General features: G+C 39.3%; 2 protein-coding genes across 17 annotated transcripts in view; both read left to right on the top strand.

The window, feature by feature from the left end:
• The window catches only part of BRD8 (bromodomain containing 8), a 20,877-nt gene extending 10,496 nt beyond the window's left edge, over positions 1-10,381 (top strand). For 6 of the 16 annotated variants that reach the window (XM_027546382.1, XM_027546384.1, XM_027546381.1 and 3 more), the window contains 11 exons: positions 216-360; positions 1,213-1,422; positions 1,809-2,089; positions 2,418-2,870; positions 3,182-3,278; positions 3,484-3,530; positions 4,310-4,524; positions 4,702-4,794; positions 4,982-5,050; positions 5,439-5,616; positions 6,403-7,401. In XM_027546382.1, the coding sequence (XP_027402183.1) occupies positions 216-360; positions 1,213-1,422; positions 1,809-2,089; positions 2,418-2,870; positions 3,182-3,278; positions 3,484-3,530; positions 4,310-4,524; positions 4,702-4,794; positions 4,982-5,050; positions 5,439-5,616; positions 6,403-6,858 (2,244 nt within the window). In that variant the 3' untranslated portion in view covers positions 6,859-7,401. Of the gene's footprint in view, positions 1-215; positions 1,423-1,808; positions 2,090-2,417; positions 2,871-3,181; positions 3,279-3,483; positions 3,531-3,999; positions 4,059-4,309; positions 4,525-4,701; positions 4,795-4,981; positions 5,051-5,438; positions 5,617-6,402; positions 7,402-7,773; positions 7,879-8,353; positions 8,399-10,003 lie in introns of those variants that run through there. The other 10 variants (XM_027546395.1, XM_027546388.1, XR_003511810.1 and 7 more) reach the window with 9 other exon arrangements.
• Positions 10,382-12,071: 1,690 nt separating this feature from the next.
• LOC113895321 (bromodomain-containing protein 8-like) lies at positions 12,072-20,052 on the top strand. Its single transcript, XM_027546401.1, has 6 exons — positions 12,072-13,228; positions 14,020-14,286; positions 14,909-15,066; positions 17,463-17,552; positions 17,648-19,093; positions 19,772-20,052. The coding sequence occupies exons 1-5, from the start codon at positions 12,920-12,922 to the stop codon at positions 17,820-17,822; spliced, it is 999 nt and encodes a 332-aa protein (XP_027402202.1). The 5' UTR covers positions 12,072-12,919; the 3' UTR covers positions 17,823-19,093; positions 19,772-20,052.
• The last annotated feature ends 1 nt before the right edge of the window (position 20,053 follows it).

Here is a 20,053-nt window from a genome sequence, read left to right on the forward strand (position 1 = left end):
TGAGGTAACTGAAACCATAATTATTTTGGTTCTCTTCTCCGGAGAACTCTTGTTCATAAGATTTGAAAATTAGAGTTTCCCCTGGGTCTGCAATTATTTTCTTTGGATATTAACTTTTAGTTTCATGAAGTTTGGCCAACTGCTGGAGCTTTTTTTGGGAAGTGGTAATAAAGGAAAGCTTGAGTGTAGCCTTCGCCTCTGTTCTTCCCTGGTAGGTCAATGAGAGTGAAATGGCTGTGGCTTCTGGCCACCTGAACAGTACAGGTGTCCTCTTGGAGGTAGGCGGGGTCCTTCCCATGATACATGGTGGGGAGATGCAGCAAACACCCAGCACTGTTGCAGCCTCCCCTGCTGCCTCAGGTAAGCCACTACTTTTCCGTTATCTACTTTGTATTAGAAATGTTGAACATGGCATTGATTGCCCTTGGTTTCTAGCCTTTGTTATTAAGCAACTGTGAATCCTAGATTTAAAGCCCAGCTTTGGAGCTGCATTACCTCTTAAGCCACATGGAGCTCAAAATTATAAATCCATTTCATCTTCAAAATACTGAATATCTTAGATGAACATGGTATAGATTGTATTAAGAATAGTGAAGTTAATGGTCAAGGTGCAAAATCACAGAAGGGTGCTAGGGATACCTGAGACTATAGTATAGGGAGACAAGATTTGGAACTAAAACGCTAGACTTAACAAGTTTCAGGCCTGCCATGCCCTGGGTTTGTGACTTTGGATAGATAACTTTAACTCTTGAATCTCAATTTTCTATTAGTTGCAATATACATAGTTCTCAAGGATGTAGTAAGAATTAAATGAGGTAGAAAATGTAAAGCAAAAAATAGTTTTATAAAATGCCAAATGTTAGATTTTGGTGTTTGAGTGATGTTACATTTGAGTGGTTTATAGCATGCTTAACTTCAGTAGAAGTGACAGATTTATTCATACCATTTTTGTTTGTTTGTTTGTTTTTAAATTGCCCCTCATCTTTCATATGAGTTGTGTATTCTAGTGCTTTGAGTCATTCCTAACTTGGCAGAAGATCTTAAGTAAGATTTGGAAAAGTAAGGATATAGATAATGAGCTCATTTAACAGAGGAGTTGCTTTCATCCTTTGAGACTAAAAATTTCCTTGGTTGAGTCTTAAAGTGGCTATTATTTGCTTCTTGTTCATGTGCTTTCTTCTTACCTCGTTTGTGTGCCTCTTTGTCTGTTAGGTACTCCCACTCTTTCCCGGCTTTTAGAAGCTGGTCCTACACAGTTCACCACACCTCTTGCTTCCTTCACTACTGTTGCCAGTGAACCTCCAGTTAAACTTGTGGCACCCCCTGTAGAATCTGTATCCCAGGCTACCATTGTCATGATGCCTGCGCTGCCAGCACCATCCTCTGCTCCGGCTGTCTCCACTCCTGAGAGTGTAGCTCCAGGTGCGTCCTTGACCCACGCCCTGAGCAGCAACTAGATCCAGAATTTCATTTTGAGCTTCATTTAGAGAAAGGTGACCAAGAGCATTAGCTTCTGTTCTCTGTAGACATGTACTATCTTTATCCTTAGAAAAACAAGGATATGAGAAGAAGTGGGTGGGCATTTATTCATTGGTGAAAAAGACTAAGTGTACACATGTAAGTGGGCTTGAGAATGTGTTCTCACCTTTCTAGATAAAACTGAGGAGAAGAAAACATAGGCAGATGTAAGATAACTTCTACTGAGCTTAAGTGTATGGGTACTTGACATCTGTCTAAGCTTTGCCGTGATCTCCAGTTGGGCAGTTGATAACAAGCTTCTGAGATGGTTTTCTTTTCCTGTTATTCAGTGAGTCAGCCTGACACCTGTGTTCCCATGGAGGCTGTGGGGGATCCACATACTGTGACTGTTTCCATGGATAGCAATGAAATCTCCATGATCATCAATTCTATCAAAGAAGAGTGTTTCCGATCAGGGGTAGCAGAGGCCCCTGGAGGATCAAAGGCCCCCAGCATTGATGGGAAGGAAGATTTAGATCTGGCTGAGAAGATGGATATTGCAGTGTCTTACACAGGTGAAGAGCTGGATTTTGAAACTGTTGGGGACATCATTGCCATCATCGAGGACAAGGTAACTATTCAGCAAAGCCCCAAGGAATGTTTCATGGGTCCTACATAGACTTCTCTCCTCAGCTTCTCCTTGCAGTAAGAATTTCATAAACAGCTCTCCTGCTTCCTCCCATCTCCGTCTCTAGTCCCAAAGCCCTTTGTTGCTGACATACTAGTCATCTGCCTAACCTACTGGTTTGCACCAGACATGTTCCTGTACATTAGTTGCTTCTTCTACCTGGAGGAGATGGAGAGAGAAGCTCAGATTCAGGCCATCTCATTGGGTGCTAATGAATTGAGGGACTTGGGCTTCTTTTTGTGACTTCAACAGTGTATGTATTATGGGACAGGTAGATGATCATCCCGAAGTGCTGGATGTGGCCGCAGTGGAAGCAGCTCTGTCATTCTGTGAAGAGAATGATGATCCCCAGTCACTCCCTGGCCCCTGGGAGCACTCTATCCAGCAGGAACGGGATAAGCCAGTACCTCTCCCTGCACCAGAGATGACAGTCAAGCAAGAGAGGCTGGACTTTGAAGACACAGAAAGCAAAGGAATCCACGAACTGGTGGACATCAGGGAGCCTGGTGTTGAGATCAAAATGGAACCTGCAGAACCAGAGCAAGGCATTTCAGGGGCTGAAATGGTATCTGGAGTTGTTCCAGCCACAAATATGGAGCCACCAGAACTCAGGAATCAGGACTTAGACGAGGAACCCAGAAGTATAGCAACTGGAGAAATTACTGAAGCAGATGTTTCCAGTAGGAAAGGTGATGAGACTCCGCTTACAGCAGTGAAGACAGAGGTATTTAAGATCAGGGGTTTGGCAGTGGGTTGGGAGAGGGTAGAGTTACACCTTATGTAAGAAGTGACAGTTTGGGCCTTTGGTTTTCCTATTGTATTCCTGCGTTCTTACATGTTGGTGTCCAAAACCCATAGGTATGATCAGTGCTATATATATTTACTTAACCCTGTTCATATTAAGGTGACCATTAGAATCATATTTCATAGGTAAGACTTAGAATTTCTTGTATAGTTTCATTATCATTGAAGAATAAAGTAGAAGCTATAGTGATTTACCAGGACTTAAGGTACTTATTCTTTTTTGGTCTTCAGGCATCCCCTGAAAGCATGTTGTCTCCATCACATGTTGTCTCAAATCCCATTGAAGATCCTTTAGAGGCAGAGACTCAGCACAAGTTTGAAATGTCAGGTAAATAAATAATAAAGCCAGGAAATATGTACTCTGTAACTAACTTTAAATCATTTGCTTTGGCTTCTGAGGGATTGTGGGTTGTGGGCAAGTAGAGGAGATAGAGTAGGTCAGCGTGGAAAGGAGAGCTGCAGGGGATTATTGTCCATAGGAAGGGGAGGGCTAAGGTGGAAAAATCTTCAGGTAGTCTTTCTCTCCTCTGCAGACTCATTGAAAGAAGAATCAGGGACTATTTTTGGAAGCCAGATAAAGGTATTTCAGACTTTTCTTTATTCCTCTTGCTGTGTGACTAGATTTCCCTATAGCACTACCTTTTTAATGAATTTCAGTAAACTCACATCTTTATTCTCTGAGATGAGACTGGTTAAGGAGTTGCATGGGGAAAAGCTGCAGTGGACAGTTAGGCATAGTGGGAATACTGTGGCAACATGTGCTTCCTATCTGAAAGAGTTTATGACTATCACACAGACCCTTCTTTGCATATAATGCACAGAGAAGCTTTGATACATTCAGAAGATTTGGAGTGAGTAGGGATACCAGAGCCAGGGAGAGCATGTAGGAAATCAGATTATTAATTATACTATACAGAGAAAGTCATCCAAAGTTTTCTTTTTAGAATTACTAAAGCAGTAGTAACAAACAGACTTAAAGTAATGTGATGTGAGCTTGCTCCATCAGATGAGACACAAAATAAAAACTATTTTTGATAATTTGTACCCAGGGTCAGAGTTCCTCTCAAGAGCAAGGGGAAAGAAGGAACGCCTCTTAGCTTAGTCTTAAGTAAGTAGCTTTTTTTTTTCTTCCTTTTAAAAAGATCCTGGGTCTTATTCTTTGTCCAGGTTCTAAGTTACTTGATCAATCAGTATCTGTAAGTAGATGCTAGTATAAGTGATAGAGGGCTCAGTCAGGAAATAGTGTGAGGCCATTTCCTAGAACTGATCTAACCCAAAAGACAGATCATGTTTAATGATGCTTTGCTAGATAGTTTTGCTCTCCTTTCAATTTGTTTACTGGAACACACTATGTCTAAGGATGCCCCAGGTGAGGATGAGGAGGAAGATGGAGTCAGTGAAGCGGCAAGCCTAGAGGAGCCTAAGGAAGAAGATCAAGGAGAAGGCTATTTGTCAGAAATGGATAACGAACCCCCTGTGAGTGAGAGTGACGATGGCTTTAGCATTCACAATGCTACGCTACAGTCCCACACACTGGCAGACTCCATCCCCAGCAGCCCTGCTTCTTCACAGTTGTGAGTATTAGCGATTCTTTCTTTGGGGTCAAGGCAGTGAAGGTGAGAAGTAGGAGAGGATCTTTTCTTTAGTCTTACTTTTTCATCTTCACTTTCTTGGCCTGAACAAACATTTGATAAATAGTTAGAACTTTTTTTTTTACTTATACCAAGTGGGACTCTCCTATTTTATTTCAGCTCTGTCTGTAGTGAGGATCAGGAAGCTATTCAGGCACAGAAAATCTGGAAGAAAGCCATCATGCTTGTATGGAGAGCTGCAGCTAATCATAGGTGAGTGGGCTTTACCAGTTAATAGGAATGTTTCCTCCTGCTCTTTTGGTAACTAGAAAAGTCTAAATAGGCTTATATATGACTGATAGCATTGGCTCTTAAAACCTTTAGTCCTTTAGATCAAGTTCCATTACTTGAGCTTCTTGGAGGAAAAGTCAATAATTGGCACCAAATTCTTTTTGGACAGGTATGCCAATGTCTTCCTCCAGCCTGTTACAGATGACATAGCACCTGGCTACCACAGCATTGTACAGAGGTAAGCCATGACCCATTCAGCCTGCTGACTTGGCCTGAATTGTAAGCTTTCCAGTCTTAGTGGACTTTCCTATAGACAGAAAGTGTAAAGCAAATTTTATTTGATGTAAGGATGACAGAATACTAATTATTTTATTGACTATATCATTGAGTCTAAAAAGAATTAACCCCCTTTATTAACTTTCTCAATACTTATTTGACTGACTTTTTGTTTTTATGTTAAGTACTTGTTTGGGGGTTAAGTACTTGTTTTAGGGCTTTATATTTGAGTCCTGGCAGCTGGAACTGAAAGTATATATTAGGAAGTGTACGTGGTAATAATATATTCAAAGATCCTGTTGAGTCCTCTCTCCCTCTCTGCTCCTATTTCCCCCTGCTCTGTTTTTTAGGCCTATGGATTTGTCAACTATTAAGAAAAACATTGAAAATGGACTGATCCGCAGCACAGCTGAATTTCAGCGTGACATTATGCTGATGTTCCAGAATGCTGTGATGTATAATAGCTCAGACCACGATGTCTACCATATGGCAGTAGAAATGCAGCGAGATGTTTTGGAGCAGATCCAGGTACTTTGAGTATCCTGAGTGTTTTAAATTATTCAGGAGCAGGATTTGTTGATATTAGGAAGGGGTGCTGGGATTTTTACTTGGAATAGCCATCAGGAACACAGTACAATTTTCTTCTTGCTGCATTTATGTTGGTTTTCTCATGTTGGTTTGCTAAACGAGTTGTGAGGAAATATTCTACTTTTCTTGGGCATATATCAATAAAATTTTTATGAAATGGTGAATGTATATTTTTAAGTGACATAAAGTATGTATATGGTAGACAGCCCTTTTCATTGCAGGGAACCTACTTCTATCCTGTAGTTGCATTACCAGGCACCCTTTGGGTATTGAACTTAAAGGGATGTTGTCTGTCTCTACAGAGAGATAGTGATTAGTGCCTAGTGATTACTTAAGTTGCTTCAGTTCATCTAGTTTTATTCTCTCATTTTCTTTCTTAGAGCATATAGATTTGTTTTTAAGGATTTTTTTTTTTTTTTAATTGAAGTATAGTTAGTTTACAGTGTTGTGTTAGTCTCAAGTGGACAGCAGATTGATTCAGTTACATATATATTAGTTTGGTGCAAAAGTAATTGCAGTTTTGCATTATTGAACTTTGCCATTTGATATTGGAATACATTCTTAATTTTGTTAAATAAATGTGGTTATGTTATACATCATTTTAATGCGCATTTCTTGCTTTTTGTTTTTTGCTAATGACATTACTTGCCGTGTGTTTTATATTTATTTTAGACTATGGAAATGATGTTAGACAAAAAGCAAATTCAAGCGATTTTCTTATTTGAGTTCAAAATAGGTCGTAAGGCAGCAGAGACAATTTACAACCTCAACAACGCATTTGCCCCAAGAATTGCTAACAAACATACAGTGCAGTGGTGGTTCAAGAAGTTTTGTAAAGGAGATGAGAGCCTTGAAGATGAGGAGCTTAGTGGCTGGCCAATGAAAGTTGACAATGACCAATTGAGAGCCATCATGGAAGCTGATTCTCTTACAACTATGCGAGAAGTTGCCAAAGAACTCAACGTCGACCATTCTATGGTCGTTCAGAATTTGAAGCAAATTGGAAAGGTGAAAAAGCTTGATAAGTGGGTGCCTCCTGAGCTGACTGCAAATCAAAAAAATCGTTTTGAAGTGTTGTCTTCTCTTATTCCACGCAACAACAACAGACCATTTCTTGATTGGATTGTGGCATGTGACAAAAAGTGGATTTTATACAATAGCAGGCGACAACCAGCTCAGTGACTAGACTAAGAAGAAGCTCCAAAGCACCTCTCAAAGCTGAACTTGCACCAGAAATTGGTCATGGTCACTGTTTGGTGGTCTGCTACCACTCTGATCCTCTACAGCTTTCTGAATCCCTGTGAAACCATTACATCTGAGGAGTATGCTCAGCAGATCGATGAGATGCACCAAAAATTGTAACTCCTGCAACCGGCATTGGTCAATAGAAAGGGCCCAGTTCTTATCCATGACAACACCCAACCGCAGATCACACAACCCCCACTTCAAAAGTTGAACAAATTGGGCTATGAAGTTTTGCCTCATCTGCCATATTCTCCTGACCTCTCACCAACTGACTACCACTTAAAGCATTTCAACAACTTTTTGTAGGGAAAATGCTTCCACAACCAGTAGGAGGCAGAAAATGCTCTCCAAGAGTTTGTTGAATTCCAAAGCACAAGTTTTTATGCTACAGAAATAAACTTTATTTCTCATTGGCAAAAATGTGTTGATTGTTGTAATGGTTCCTATTTTGATCAATAAAGATGTGTTTGACCCTGGTAATAATGATTAAAAATTCATGGCCTGAAACCACAATTACGTTTGCACCAACCTAATATATATGTTCTTTTTCAAATTCTTTTCCATTATAGGTTATTGTAAGGTAACTGAGTATGGTTCTGTGTTTTACACAGAGCATAGAGATTTTGATGCTGTATTGTAGCAACAACAAAACTTAGAGCCATTTGGCATTTTCTGATTGTTTATCATACCCAAGAAGAATTAAAACCTAATGTGCTAAACTTCTAATTAGTGGATGTATTTGAATGGTGTTTGCAGAAGGATACCATAGTCCTATTTACAAAGCCTAAAGTGTCTTCGTTCTTCCTTGATGGATCAGGTCTCTAGGGCCAACTCTGTTTCTTCTCCCTACAGCAATTCCTGGCCACACAGTTGATTATGCAAACCTCTGAGTCTGGGATCAGTGCTAAAAGTCTTCGAGGCAGAGATTCTACCCGCAAACAGGATGCTTCAGAGAAGGTGAGGAGACCAAGGAAGAGCATGTGTGCCAGTGTTCCAGTGATAGAAGTCTGAAGCATCCAAGGAACCTTATGTTACTACTTGGTACTGCCAGGCTTCTACATTCCAGTGGTATACAGACTCAAGATCTTAAAATGGTAGTTGTTTGCTCCCATCAGACATTGAAGAAACCTGCTGTGACTGAAAGACTCAGTCACATGGGAGAAATTGTGAGCTGAGTGAATGAATTATTACTTCCTCTGGAAGAGTGCTCACAAGTTGGGAGAAATGACTTAGCTTGTAGCATTTGGGGACCATCAGTTCCTATTCCAGAGATATAATGGCCAGATTGCTTTTGGATCTCTTTCCTCTTATTCTTGAGTTTTAAAATTTTGTCTTTGTGTGCGTGGTGCTTGTGTCTCTGTCCTGAGGTTTGGGGTGCTTGCAGCTGAGAGTTTCTGTGGAACCTGATCAGTGTTTGTTTGTCCTCTAACAGGACAGTGTCCCCATGGGCTCTCCTGCCTTCCTTCTCTCTCTCTTTGTAAGTATTGAATGCTGCAAGGGGTGGTGTTGCCACAAAGATTCTCAGCTCTTGCTGGGGGTGGGTGGCAGAGGGAAATCCAATGTGCAGACTGTTGCAATGTCTCAAACGTCTGTTTATTCAAGTCATCAAATAAGAAACTGCCTCTCCTGCATTCCTGTCTTTCTGCATGTGTGTGTGTGTGGGCTGGGTAGGGACTGTTTCAAGACTTCACTAAGCTGAAATGAGGTATTGGTAAGGATCTAGGATGCACTTGCTCCTCATTTCTTGACTTCACCTTTTGGCAGTTCTTTTTTTATAAATAGAAGATTGCTCAGAGCAGCAGCTGCTAACTGGCATTTAAAAAGATACTCCGTGCATGGGATTTTTGGGTTTTTTTTTCCTTTTCCTCTAATAATAAGTTGCAAGAGTGATGCCTGATGCATAAACATCCAGTAAAATTTAAGATAAAGATCTCAGTAACAGTAACCTCTACCTTTAGTAGTGGCTGGTGGAATTAGAGATAAGCTTAATAAAGCTAACCTATAGACTTCTTTCTTTTCCTCTCTGATTTGAACAAACCGTTGACTGTGTTCATTACGAGGCACTAATTCATGATATAATGAAAGGATACCAGCCTAGAAAACCATATAATTTTAAAACTCACTGGATTTTCTCTTGGAGCCTTGTTTTCCTCATCTGTGTGATGGAGATAATATAATGAGGTACCTGTCCAGCCTACCTCACAGGGATGTTGTGAGGATAAAATGAAATAATAGGTGTGAAACTGGCTTGAAAAAAAAAATTAAAGTGTTCTACAAATGCAAGGGTGTTATTTTTATACTTAATGTTGTCTCAGAGGCAGCTTGTATTCATGAGCTCTAAGTAGTCCTTGCATATTAGAAATGTAAAAATGGCCTGGCCCAGCTGAAGTGTTCACTAGCTCATCTTACCTGCAGGCCTCAGCCTGTACAACAGACAGAACACTGTAGTCTGCATTCTTTCTTACTGGCCTGCAACAGTGACTCTGTATCCCGAACCAATTGACTTGTTGTTGCAAGGCTGGTTAATAGAATCTTTTATCTATTGAAGACAGCAAAGTATTGCACAAGAGGAAGGAGCTGGGCTGCAGGGAGAGAGCAGCAGATGGAAAGAAGCTTTCTGATTGTCCTGATCTCATGGAAAACAACTCAGGAGGTGCTAGGGAACTAGTGCCAGGGTCAGTCTGCAGGAAAGGCCTTTCTTATAGGGATCAACAGCTGGACAGGTATGTTAGCCAAGAATCTCACTATCCACTGCCCTTTCTGGCTCTCACACCCATCTTTTACTCTTCTTGTTCCTTTGCACATCATTTGGGGCCTGGGTGGGATGACTCAGTCATTCTGTGGGACCCCAGGGCAGGAGCAAGGTACTCTGTCCTTTATTTCTTCTCACACACTACTCGAAGGTGCTTTTTAGCCCACTCTGTGGAAGGACAGATAAATGCCCCTCATTCCCTGGATTTTTCTGTTGATTCTCCCCACTCTTTCCCCCTAAAACCAAATACCCAGCATTCTTGTTGCACCTTCTCTCTTACATCATAGGTAACTCATTCACACTTCCTTTCTTTATCTGCCTGTCATCTAGGATGGGGGAACCAGGGGGCGCCGCTGTGCCATTGAAGCCGATATGAAGATGAAAAAGTGAAGCCTCAGAGTATCTGCATTGAACTGAACCTGAAACAGAAGTAAAGATAACGCTTGGGCTGGTGGCCCAGTTTCAGAAGTTGAAGTTACAGAAGAGGAGGTGCCTGGGCCACATGACATACTGGGAAAATCTCTCTCAGAGAGTTGAAGTAGCACAATTGCCTGTTTTAGGGCAAAAATCATGGTCTGTGTTAATGTCCTGATGTGTTGCTAGAAGATTGTAGCTAGTTTGTACTGTCATGTGAAGTGTACAGACTTTAAAAACAAAAACCTGTGAAATGTGTATGTACACAATAAACTCTGAAAGATAAGAAAACTAGCCTTTGGTGTGTTCTTAGAGTATGTGAGTGGGTGTGTGAAACTTCTGATTTGTTCTGCATGTTCTGCATCTCATTTATAGAATGAGATTGTTAGAGGGGGAAAGTAGTCTTATATGAACTGTTTTACTACAGGTCAGAGTTTATAATATTTAAAAGTATTGCATTATGCAGTCAGGACTGTCTTACTCAGCTTTTCTTGAATGGGAAAACTTAAGGTTTTCAGTATTCTGTTCATGGCATTGTTTAAAGAAGATTAAAGCATGAATACAGATACCATTTTTATCCTCAGCATTTATTCTATTTATTACTGTCTTTGCAGGTGGTATTTCTTTTATTTAGTTTCAGCTGCACTGGGTCATTGTTGCTTTGTGTGGGTTTTCTCTAGTTGCAGAGAGTGGGGGCTTCTCATTTTGGTGGCTTCACCTTGTTCTAGGTGTGTGGGCTTCAGTAGTTGTGGCTTGAGGGTTCCAGAGCACAGGTTCAGTAGTTGTGGCGCACAAGCTCAATTGCTTCTTGGCATGTGGGATCTTCCTGGACCCAGGGGTCAAATCTGTGTCCCCTGCACTGGCAGGTGGATTTTTATCCACTGTGCCTCCAGGGAAGTCCTGTAGGTGGTATTTCTTGAATAGTATATTGTTATTTCCTTTCTATATATTTCTATGTGTAGGGTTCTTGTATAGAATTCATAACACTATTTGAAGATTTAACTCAGTAATCAAATTTATCACCTGAGTTTATTCCAACTTTTGTTGCTAAATAAAAATTAGATCAGTGAAATGAAGTATTTGTGAGCTTTTTATTAAAAACAGTTGGAGATTCATAGGGTATATCTAGTATTTTGAGCATTATTGAGAAAGATACGGAACTTTATGATTGGAAATCAGATCTTTTTTTGGCTTAAATAAAAATATAAAGCTGGTTAGAATGCTAAGGACATAGAAGATATACATCTTTGTGAGTGATAGAAAGTTCAGTTAATCCAGGAGTTAGGAAACTTTAATTACAGTATATTCCCAAAGCGATATACAAACGTGTATGTGATCTAAGCAATGGAGTCCTAAAAGTTGGAGAAGTTTGTGGAGGAGGGGGTCCATTAAAGGACACAGATTTTGGGTTGGTAGAGAATGTGATTCATAAGCTTAAGCAAGCTAAGGTAGAGGCATCTGCGGTGGGAACAATAAGAAGACTAATTAAGGATTGTATTAAGGAATAGTGAATTACAGGAACTAGGATAAAGGGACAAAATTGGGCTTTATTTATAGAGGACTTTGACAGACTGAGAAATTTATATTTGAGGTATCTATTGTAAAGCATTAAATAGGGAGACTGTATTTGTTCAGAGCAGGTTGGATTAAAAATAGAGAAACTGACCAGGAGGCTATTACATTTATTCAGGAATAAAGGATGGGCAGTGAGAAAAATTACTGTGGAAGAAAATTGGGAAGTGGACTTGTTTAATGAATGTGAGAGAAGAAAGACTCAAAACAGGACTAAGAAAATAGTGATGGTAGGCATAAGGAATTTAGGGACAGCAAATGGTTTGGGGGGGGGGGGCTTCCTTGATAGCTCAGTTGGTAGAGAATCTGCCTGCAATATAGGAGACCCCGGTTCGATTCCTGGGTCTGGAAGATCCCCTGGAGAAAGAGATAGGCTACCCACTCCAGTATACTGGCCCAGAGAATTCATGGACTGTATAGTCCATGGGCTCACAAAGAGTCAGACACGATTGAATGACTCACTTTCAAATGGTTTGTGAGATGTTCATAAAAGTGATTTTAGTGTTTTAGAAGAGTTGAAGGAGATGGTAGGGCACCTGAAGGGAATCGGCCTTTGGGTACATGGAGAAATGAGGCAAGAATGCATATAAAAAGTAAAAGTGGAGAGATTTGGAAGCCATCTTAATAAAGATGAAAGTTGAAACCTCAAAATAGCTACATTTTTTCTTTTTTTTTTTAAAGACACAGTAAGGAAGCAGAGGCCCAAACAAGAACATAGAAAGTTGTAAAGTGAGAGGACAAAGTGGTAAGAAAACCAGGAGTGCAGTGTAATGAAAGCAAGGAAAGATATTTTAAAAACTTGATGTTGCAGTTCTCTTTCTGAGAAGTGAAAGCTGACTATCACTAGAAGGATGCTGCAGGTAATTGTAAAACATGCTTTGAGGATTTAATGTTTGATAGGTTAAAAATGTCTGTATGCTGGGGAAAATAATCCATGTGCATCTAATTTGTTCCCTTGCAATTGAGTTTAAGGGTGATTTGGGATAGAGGAGTTCAGCTAGCTATGCTCCAGTTTTTTCTCTTCTTTCAGAGTATGAGGAAGTCTAAGAACAAATACTTATTGGGTAATATTTCTATTGTACTGTTTGACATAGGGCTTTTTCTTTATTCCCAATAACAGATCACTTTTTCTCCTGATGTCTCCCTTCAGTTAGATATTACTCTTCCTAATGATGAGTAGAAAAAAATTTCTGACCCATTACCTTTCTACCAAAGTTGGGAGATGGAAATGCCATAGAAGTATTGATTTGAGTGTATGTAATGCATTTTTTTTTTCTGTGTATTTATTTACAGATGGGGCATGACTGGGGTTGGTTGGATTCTGAACAAGACTATCCCAATGACTCTGAGTTGAGCAATGACTGCAGGTCCCTCTTCAGCTCATGGGACTCCAGTTTTGATCTTGATGTGGGCAGCTGGAGGGAAACTGAGGAGCCAGGGGCTGAGGAACTAGAGGAAAGCAGCCCAGGGAGAGAAGCTAGTGAGCTGCTTGTGAGGGACGGAGGCAGTGAGGAATCTCAGGAAGAGGCAGAGCAAGTCAGCCGCCAGAACCTCCTCTTTCTCTCTGAGGTAATGGGGAGCTCATTACCATTAGGAAGCTCAACTTCCTAAGAGAATGCTTACCTATACATATTTCTACCACTCTGTATATTGTTTACTAAAATATAAGGTCTACATTGGCAGGAATTGAGTTGATTGCTGTGTCTCCTGCACTTGGTGCTGATACAAAACATGTCCCAGATACGTACTTTTTGACTGAATGTTTTAAGAGCCCATTCATTACGAGTCTGAATCATAGGAATTTCTGTATGTAGGACTGTCTTAGGAGGATCCTTGCAATTCATTCTTTCATACTTATGTGAGGTGACACTTGCCCAGACTGCCCTGTAAGTTTATAATGTTAAGACTTCTGGGCAGTATTTTGCAGTGTTTTTATTTCTCTGGTTAAGGGCTGAGGACCAGAAATAAACAGAACTGGACAGAGAGTTTATGTGGCAACTATACACATTCAGGAGAACCTAGGTCAAAATCAGTAAAAATCCAGTTTGTGGCAGAGTTTTCAGCAGTTTTTTAGATAGTCATTACCAGTTGATTAGAGTTGACACTTGAGATGGAAAATTAGAACTTAAGCTTCTTGAGGCAAGAATCATGTCTATCTTGTTTACTGTTAAGTCCCTACCAACTAGCCCAGTGCCTATGTATGTAAGATATTTGATAAATTTAAAAAGACTGAATGAATCAATTAACCCTACCATTTCAGACTTAGTCATAGTGGCAGTGTAATGATGTGGCATTATTAATATGTAGATGAGCATTTCCACTGATGTTCTTATACATCTAACAGTAAACTATGGTTGCAGGTAGCTTATTTAATGGAGCCGTTGTGCATTAGCAGCAAAGAATCAAGTGAAGGCTGCTGCCCTTCATCTGGTACCAAACAAGAGGCAAGGGAAATTGAAGCTACTGAAGGAGAGGGGGAGCCCTACAGAGAACCTGAAGAACTATCAGCCAAGGAAGACCCCTCAGTCACTGAGAAGTCATCACTGGGAGAAAATGGAAGGCCAGAGGTGACTCCACCTCCCTCAGATATTTTGGCACTTCAGGAACAACCCATAGAGAGCAAAGAGGTATAAGTGAATAGCTTAAACCAGCTGTCTGATGGGTTCTGTGCACAGACAGGCAGAGCAGAATGGTTAGAGCACATAGGCTGACTCCAGAGTTCAATTACTTGAGAATTAAATCGTGGTTTTAGCATCAGCTGTGTAGGCTTAGGCATGTTAGTGAATATTTTAGAGCCTCAGTTTTCTCTGCTGAAATGAAGTAATAGTGTTCTGTCTCAGGTGTGCTGTGAGAATTTGATGAATAATTCATGTGCAGTACTTAGCACAGTACCTGGCTCGTAGTAAGCTGTCAGTAAAATTTAGAATGCCATTATCATTAATATAATCTGACCAGCTAGAGTGGTTAGCTCCAGGGCAACAAGTAATGATGGTTTTAAAAGAAAACAGCATCTATCTAGATGAGTATATTGCCTTTTCATTTCTTGGGGGGCTATAGAGTCAGAGTTCTCCAAGAGTTCTCCATTGCATTAGGTCTAGCTAAACCACCTTTTTCTAACTGATTCTATAACTTTATTTACCTGACCTCTTCTTACCTTAAGATGAGCCTTCTTTTACCCCATGTAAGAAAAATTACCTAGAAGATAGTAAACACCTTTCTAAACTTTCCTTTATTTCTTGGCATTCCCAGGGGGGAGTTCAGCAAGAATCCAAAGAGGAGGACCAGGGTGAAGGGTATGTGTCAGAAATGGAGGACCAGCGTTCTTCAGGCGACTGTGATAATGGCTGCAGCACCCAGGAGACTCCTCTGGTGGATATCCTTGTCAGTCGTGCTACCTCCTCAAAGCTGTAAGTATAGATTTTTATCCAAGATTGTTAGGATTCATACTTTTACTTGTGTTTATGCCTATTTGAATTTGTTGCCATGAGCTTGATTACTTTTGTAATTTGAAAAATAGAGTTGGAAAACACTAGAAATAGAATTAAATACAATTCTACTATATAAGTAGTAGCCTCTATGCTTTAACCTTATAAAACAGGACTTTTTCATCAACATTAAGGATCTCTTTCATAAGTAACGCTTGTCTCCGTTTATTCAGGAAATATTGATGAGTCAGTTTGTCACTCAAGTCTAATATATAAACTGTACTTTTAAAAATACTAAAACATCTCCTATTAACTTGAAGTTAAAAATTATTTCTAAGATATTATGTCCCTTGTTACTTTTTTCACAGGTCTTGGGAAATTGTTTATAATTTTTTTTAGCATAAATAACTCTAAGGCCACAGAGCACATTTTAGAATGTTAATTTTTTTTCAGTAAAGTGAATTTCTTTTTAAATCAGAAAAACAAGGTATTTCTAGTTTTGATAACAAATAGTTCCTCTTCTGGGCCTAGTCTGGTGTCTATGTATTGAGAGAAGACAGCACGAACTGTTTTTTTTTCTTCACTACATCCTAGATCCATCCACATTATCTGTGGTAAGGCAAACCAATAATTATTTTAGCCTAAGGTCTACCACTGAACCATGCATATATATTTTTGTAAATAGTAGATTTCAAATTTATTGCCTTCTCCGTGTTACACAAATAGAATACAGCTAAAAACCTAGCTTGTTGAAGAATTACTTCCTTTGCTTTTCTATAATTGCCTTTTTAAGTATGACCAGATGGCATATGATGACTATCCCCCAAATAGGAAATGGCTTAATCTGGGACATTTTTTCTCATGACATGTCAGCCTCTTGAAATGCAGACTCCACACTCATATCTTAGAATTTAGGTTAAACATGAAATCTTTATTGGAAAGCAGTAGATATTAGTAATTGAGTCTGCTTGACCAGATAGCTTAAGGGAAAACAGGTATTTGAGTTCGGTGTTATCATTATGGAAGCTTAAAACTACTTTGGAAGATAGACATTCCCTTGGTCCCTCTCTTCTGGCTTCTTCCTTAGTCTGTACTGACTCTCGGGGTAAAGTAGAACTTTTGGAGTACCGCTGTTAAGTCTGCAGGTCCTTTTTACTCCCTCAATTTTACTTGTAGTTGCTTTGGCGTGCATTCCCAAATAGATGGAAATAAAGGTAAGCAAGGGGTTGTTTCTTAAAGTATTGCAAAGGTGATTGATTATGAAGTTATCAAACTTATCGCAGTACATTTTACATAATGGAAACTTAATATCTCTTTTGTGGATATATGAACAAAATTGTATCAGAACTAGAGACCTATTGTTTATTCTCGCTGACTGACCAGAAACAAAGGAAGAGGTTTGCTTTGGGCTTTAAATGTCTTGTTCTTGTAGGGTTCTGGACTTAAGAATAAATTGATTTTTGTGGTATGTAATTTAGATGCAAGTGAGATATTGCATCATGAAAATGAATTGTTATATGGAGTTGTTCAAACTGGAGAAAGATGAAATATGAGTTGTGTTCAAATGGATTCACATAATATGGTACATAAAGCAAAACGAGGGTGTAAAACCTTAGTGTGAAGAGGGTCTGTTTAGAGAGAATAAGGCAGTGTATTAAGTATGAAGTGTAACGTAATATTTAACTTTGGAGTAAATAGAAAACTTGCAAATTGGGAAAACTATAAAATGAAATAAAACGTTGAGCAGTTGTACTTCTAAAGAAAAAGTAAATAAATTAGGCAGTTTATCCCAGAGAAGGAAGGACCATGAGGAGAAATGAATTTGTCTTGGTATTTTAAAGGTTACTATACGGAAGAGAATGAAAAAGAAAAATATTTAAATTGTATAGCATTCAGGTGAAGTTTGAGAGAATTCCTTGGGATATGAAACCAAGTTTCCCCCTGCCCCCTCTGGAAACATGGGAGAAATACTTATTGATGTGGCATATTTCTGTATAAAAAGAGGACCAGATTCATTTATCAGATATTCATTTGAGCACTTAATATGTGGCAGGAACTTGGGAGACATCAGTAAACAAAGACTACTCTAATAGACGAGTTGTTTAGAGTCATAGGTGCTGAAGTGCAAGATTGCAAAAGGCACAGGCAGTTGCTTGTAAGAATGTTACAACTTCATTTGATAATAGTGATCAGTAGAGAATACTTACAGTCTAGGGTCCTTTATGGAAGCCTTAAATATGTTTTCATTCCTGTGATGTTATTTCCTTCAGATGTTAGCTAGGGGCACTGTGTGTTGGGGAAAACTCACTGCTCATCTAGGGGAACAGAATACCATATGTGAAATTACTGTTTCTTTTCTGTCCTGTTTTATCCTGTAGGTCTGATCTATGCCATGGTGATCCTATTCAGGATCAATTGCTATTTAAGAAGACTCTCCTGCCAGTCTGGAAGATGATAGCCAGTCACAGGTAGGACTCCAAGCCCCTCTGGAAATTCACAGCTACTCTTATTTAGGGTGACTTTCTAGAGTTTCTTCATTCTCTCTGGATTTGTCCTTTATCAGGTTCAGCAGTCCGTTTCTGAAGCCTGTGTCAGAAAGGCAGGCCCCAGGATACAAGGATGTGGTGAAAAGGTCAGTGGAAAAGGGGTCAAGAAAGGTTGGTTGCTTTTATATCTGTCTTTTCATACTTTATTTTGCATCTGTTAGATTATTTCCTTATTTAATTTACATTACTTAAGCTCGAGATATATTTTATAGCTGAATAAGTTCATAAAGTTATGATAAGCTCAGTCCTTATTTGAGAATGTAAGGAACAACAGGATAAAGAGGCTTTTTTTCATTATTGACTTTTCAGTAATATGATCCATTTGTTATAATCTTACATTAGCCTTTGGTAGTTTTTGACACTTATTTTGGAGGAAAACTTTGAAAGGAAAACTGTATTCCTTCAGCAGGTATAAGTTTGCAAGGCAAAGATGGTAATCCAAATGGATTTTACAAACACTGGTTGATTCCAGTATTTTGGAGTTTTATATCATAGTTCATCTAAAGTGCTATCATAAACTGGTGTGTCAATGTATAAAAGATCATAAAAGAACCTTTGGAGACAGACTCCTTAATTCTGTAGATGGGAAAACTAAGACTCAGAGGTGATCATAACTTGTCTGTGATCAAAAGTGAATAGCAGAGCTAAAACTAAACTGGAGTCTTACCTACCTCCCAGTTCAGTCCTCTTTCTACTCTGCTGTGTCTTCTCTTATACATCCACTCTCCATTATGTCCCGTTATATAATATTTATCTTAATATTCATTTTGTCTTCATGAAAGAAGAAAAACTCTGAGATTTTGATTATATAGTAAAAACTGTTGATTAAATACCTAGTGTATGACTAAAACCGTCAGTAACTCCCATGTGACAAATTGGAGCTTTTTACAACTTTGATACCACCAACTGTAAAATGTAATGGCTGGTCCTATGTGCTCTGGAGTCAGGCTACTTCTGAATTAGAATCTAAGCTGTGTGACTTTGGGCAGTACCTAACGTCTTTAGATCTCAATTTTCTCATTGCCAGTTGTGATCATGGTGCTTACCATATAAAGGTTTATTGAGAGGATCAAGTGAGTTAACACAGAAAATACCTAGCATAGCACTTGACTTATTGTAAGCAGTCGTTATGTTAGCTGCTATTGCTATTTTATATCTAATGGGGATTGTTATCTTTACTACTGTTTTCATTAAGAGCTGGTTAGTTTTTCAAGAAAGCATGTTAGGTCACCACATGTTCCACATGAAGGTTTGATTTCCTCTGGTTTCTCTTGGCCACCTGTAGACCCATGGACTTAACTAGCCTGAAAAGGAATCTGTCCAAGGGACGGATTCGCACCATGGCTCAGTTCCAGCGGGACCTGATGCTGATGTTCCAAAATGCTGTGATGTACAATGACTCTGATCATCATGTATACCATATGGCTGTGGAGATGCAGCGAGAAGTCTTGGAGCAGATTCAGGTACTGTAGGTAGAGAGCTGCAAGAAAAAGGAGTGTAGTTTCTAGAATCTGATTTTAGAAAGTCTTGTGAGAATAAGGGTGATGTTGAAGTGACCTTGTACTCCCAGAGTTTATGTTTAGAGGTAATTCAAGGCCCTGAAGGGTTGACATTGTAACTGCTCCTCTGTGGAACCAGCTTTAATAGATGGTGAAGTAAAATACTCTAGGAAGGCAGGCAGCAGTAAAGAGCTCTTAGAGACTTGGGGATAGATAAGTAATGGGTGCATCAAAGGGTTGACATTGTAACTGCTCCTCTGTGGAACCAGCTTTAATAGATGGTGAAGTAAAATACTCTAGGAAGGCAGGCAGCAGTAAAGAGCTCTTAGAGACTTGGGGATAGATAAGTAATGGGTGCATCTACTTCCAGAGTCTCAAGTCAGAGGGCTAAACATGAATACCTGAGGCTGGAGTCACTGTCCATTTTTTGATGCTATATTGGTATTAATTTTATGTCCACAGTGTCCCATCTTTAGGAGATAAGATATGGTAGCCAGAAGACATTTGAGGGTTTCTTTTTTGGGCAGTGTCTTATTGATACTTTAAAGAAAAAAACATGGTTGAATCTCTGCAAAGAAATAAATAAAATTGCATTCAAACCTCCATAAAGATTCATAGCTGCTATCTGCCTTGACCCTGTAGGTGCTGAGTATTTGGTTAGACAAAAGAAGAGACTTAAATAGTCTGGAATGAAAACTAACCAACCCTATGGATGATGGAAAACCTGCTTTGCTAACTTGGAGCTGCTTTCCTGAACTTTTCTGGATTTTGGACCTTTCATTGAGACTCTGACTTATTGAAGATCCCAATACTTGTTTACCATTTTTCTGTTGTCTTTTCTAATAAGAATTATACCTTAACTTACAACCAAAGAGTTAAAGGTGCTTGTGGACATGATATAAAGAAAACACAGAAAACTGAGAT

Source organism: Bos indicus x Bos taurus, chromosome 7 (assembly GCF_003369695.1).
Source record: "Bos indicus x Bos taurus breed Angus x Brahman F1 hybrid chromosome 7, Bos_hybrid_MaternalHap_v2.0, whole genome shotgun sequence".
NCBI lineage: Eukaryota > Metazoa > Chordata > Mammalia > Artiodactyla > Bovidae > Bos > Bos indicus x Bos taurus.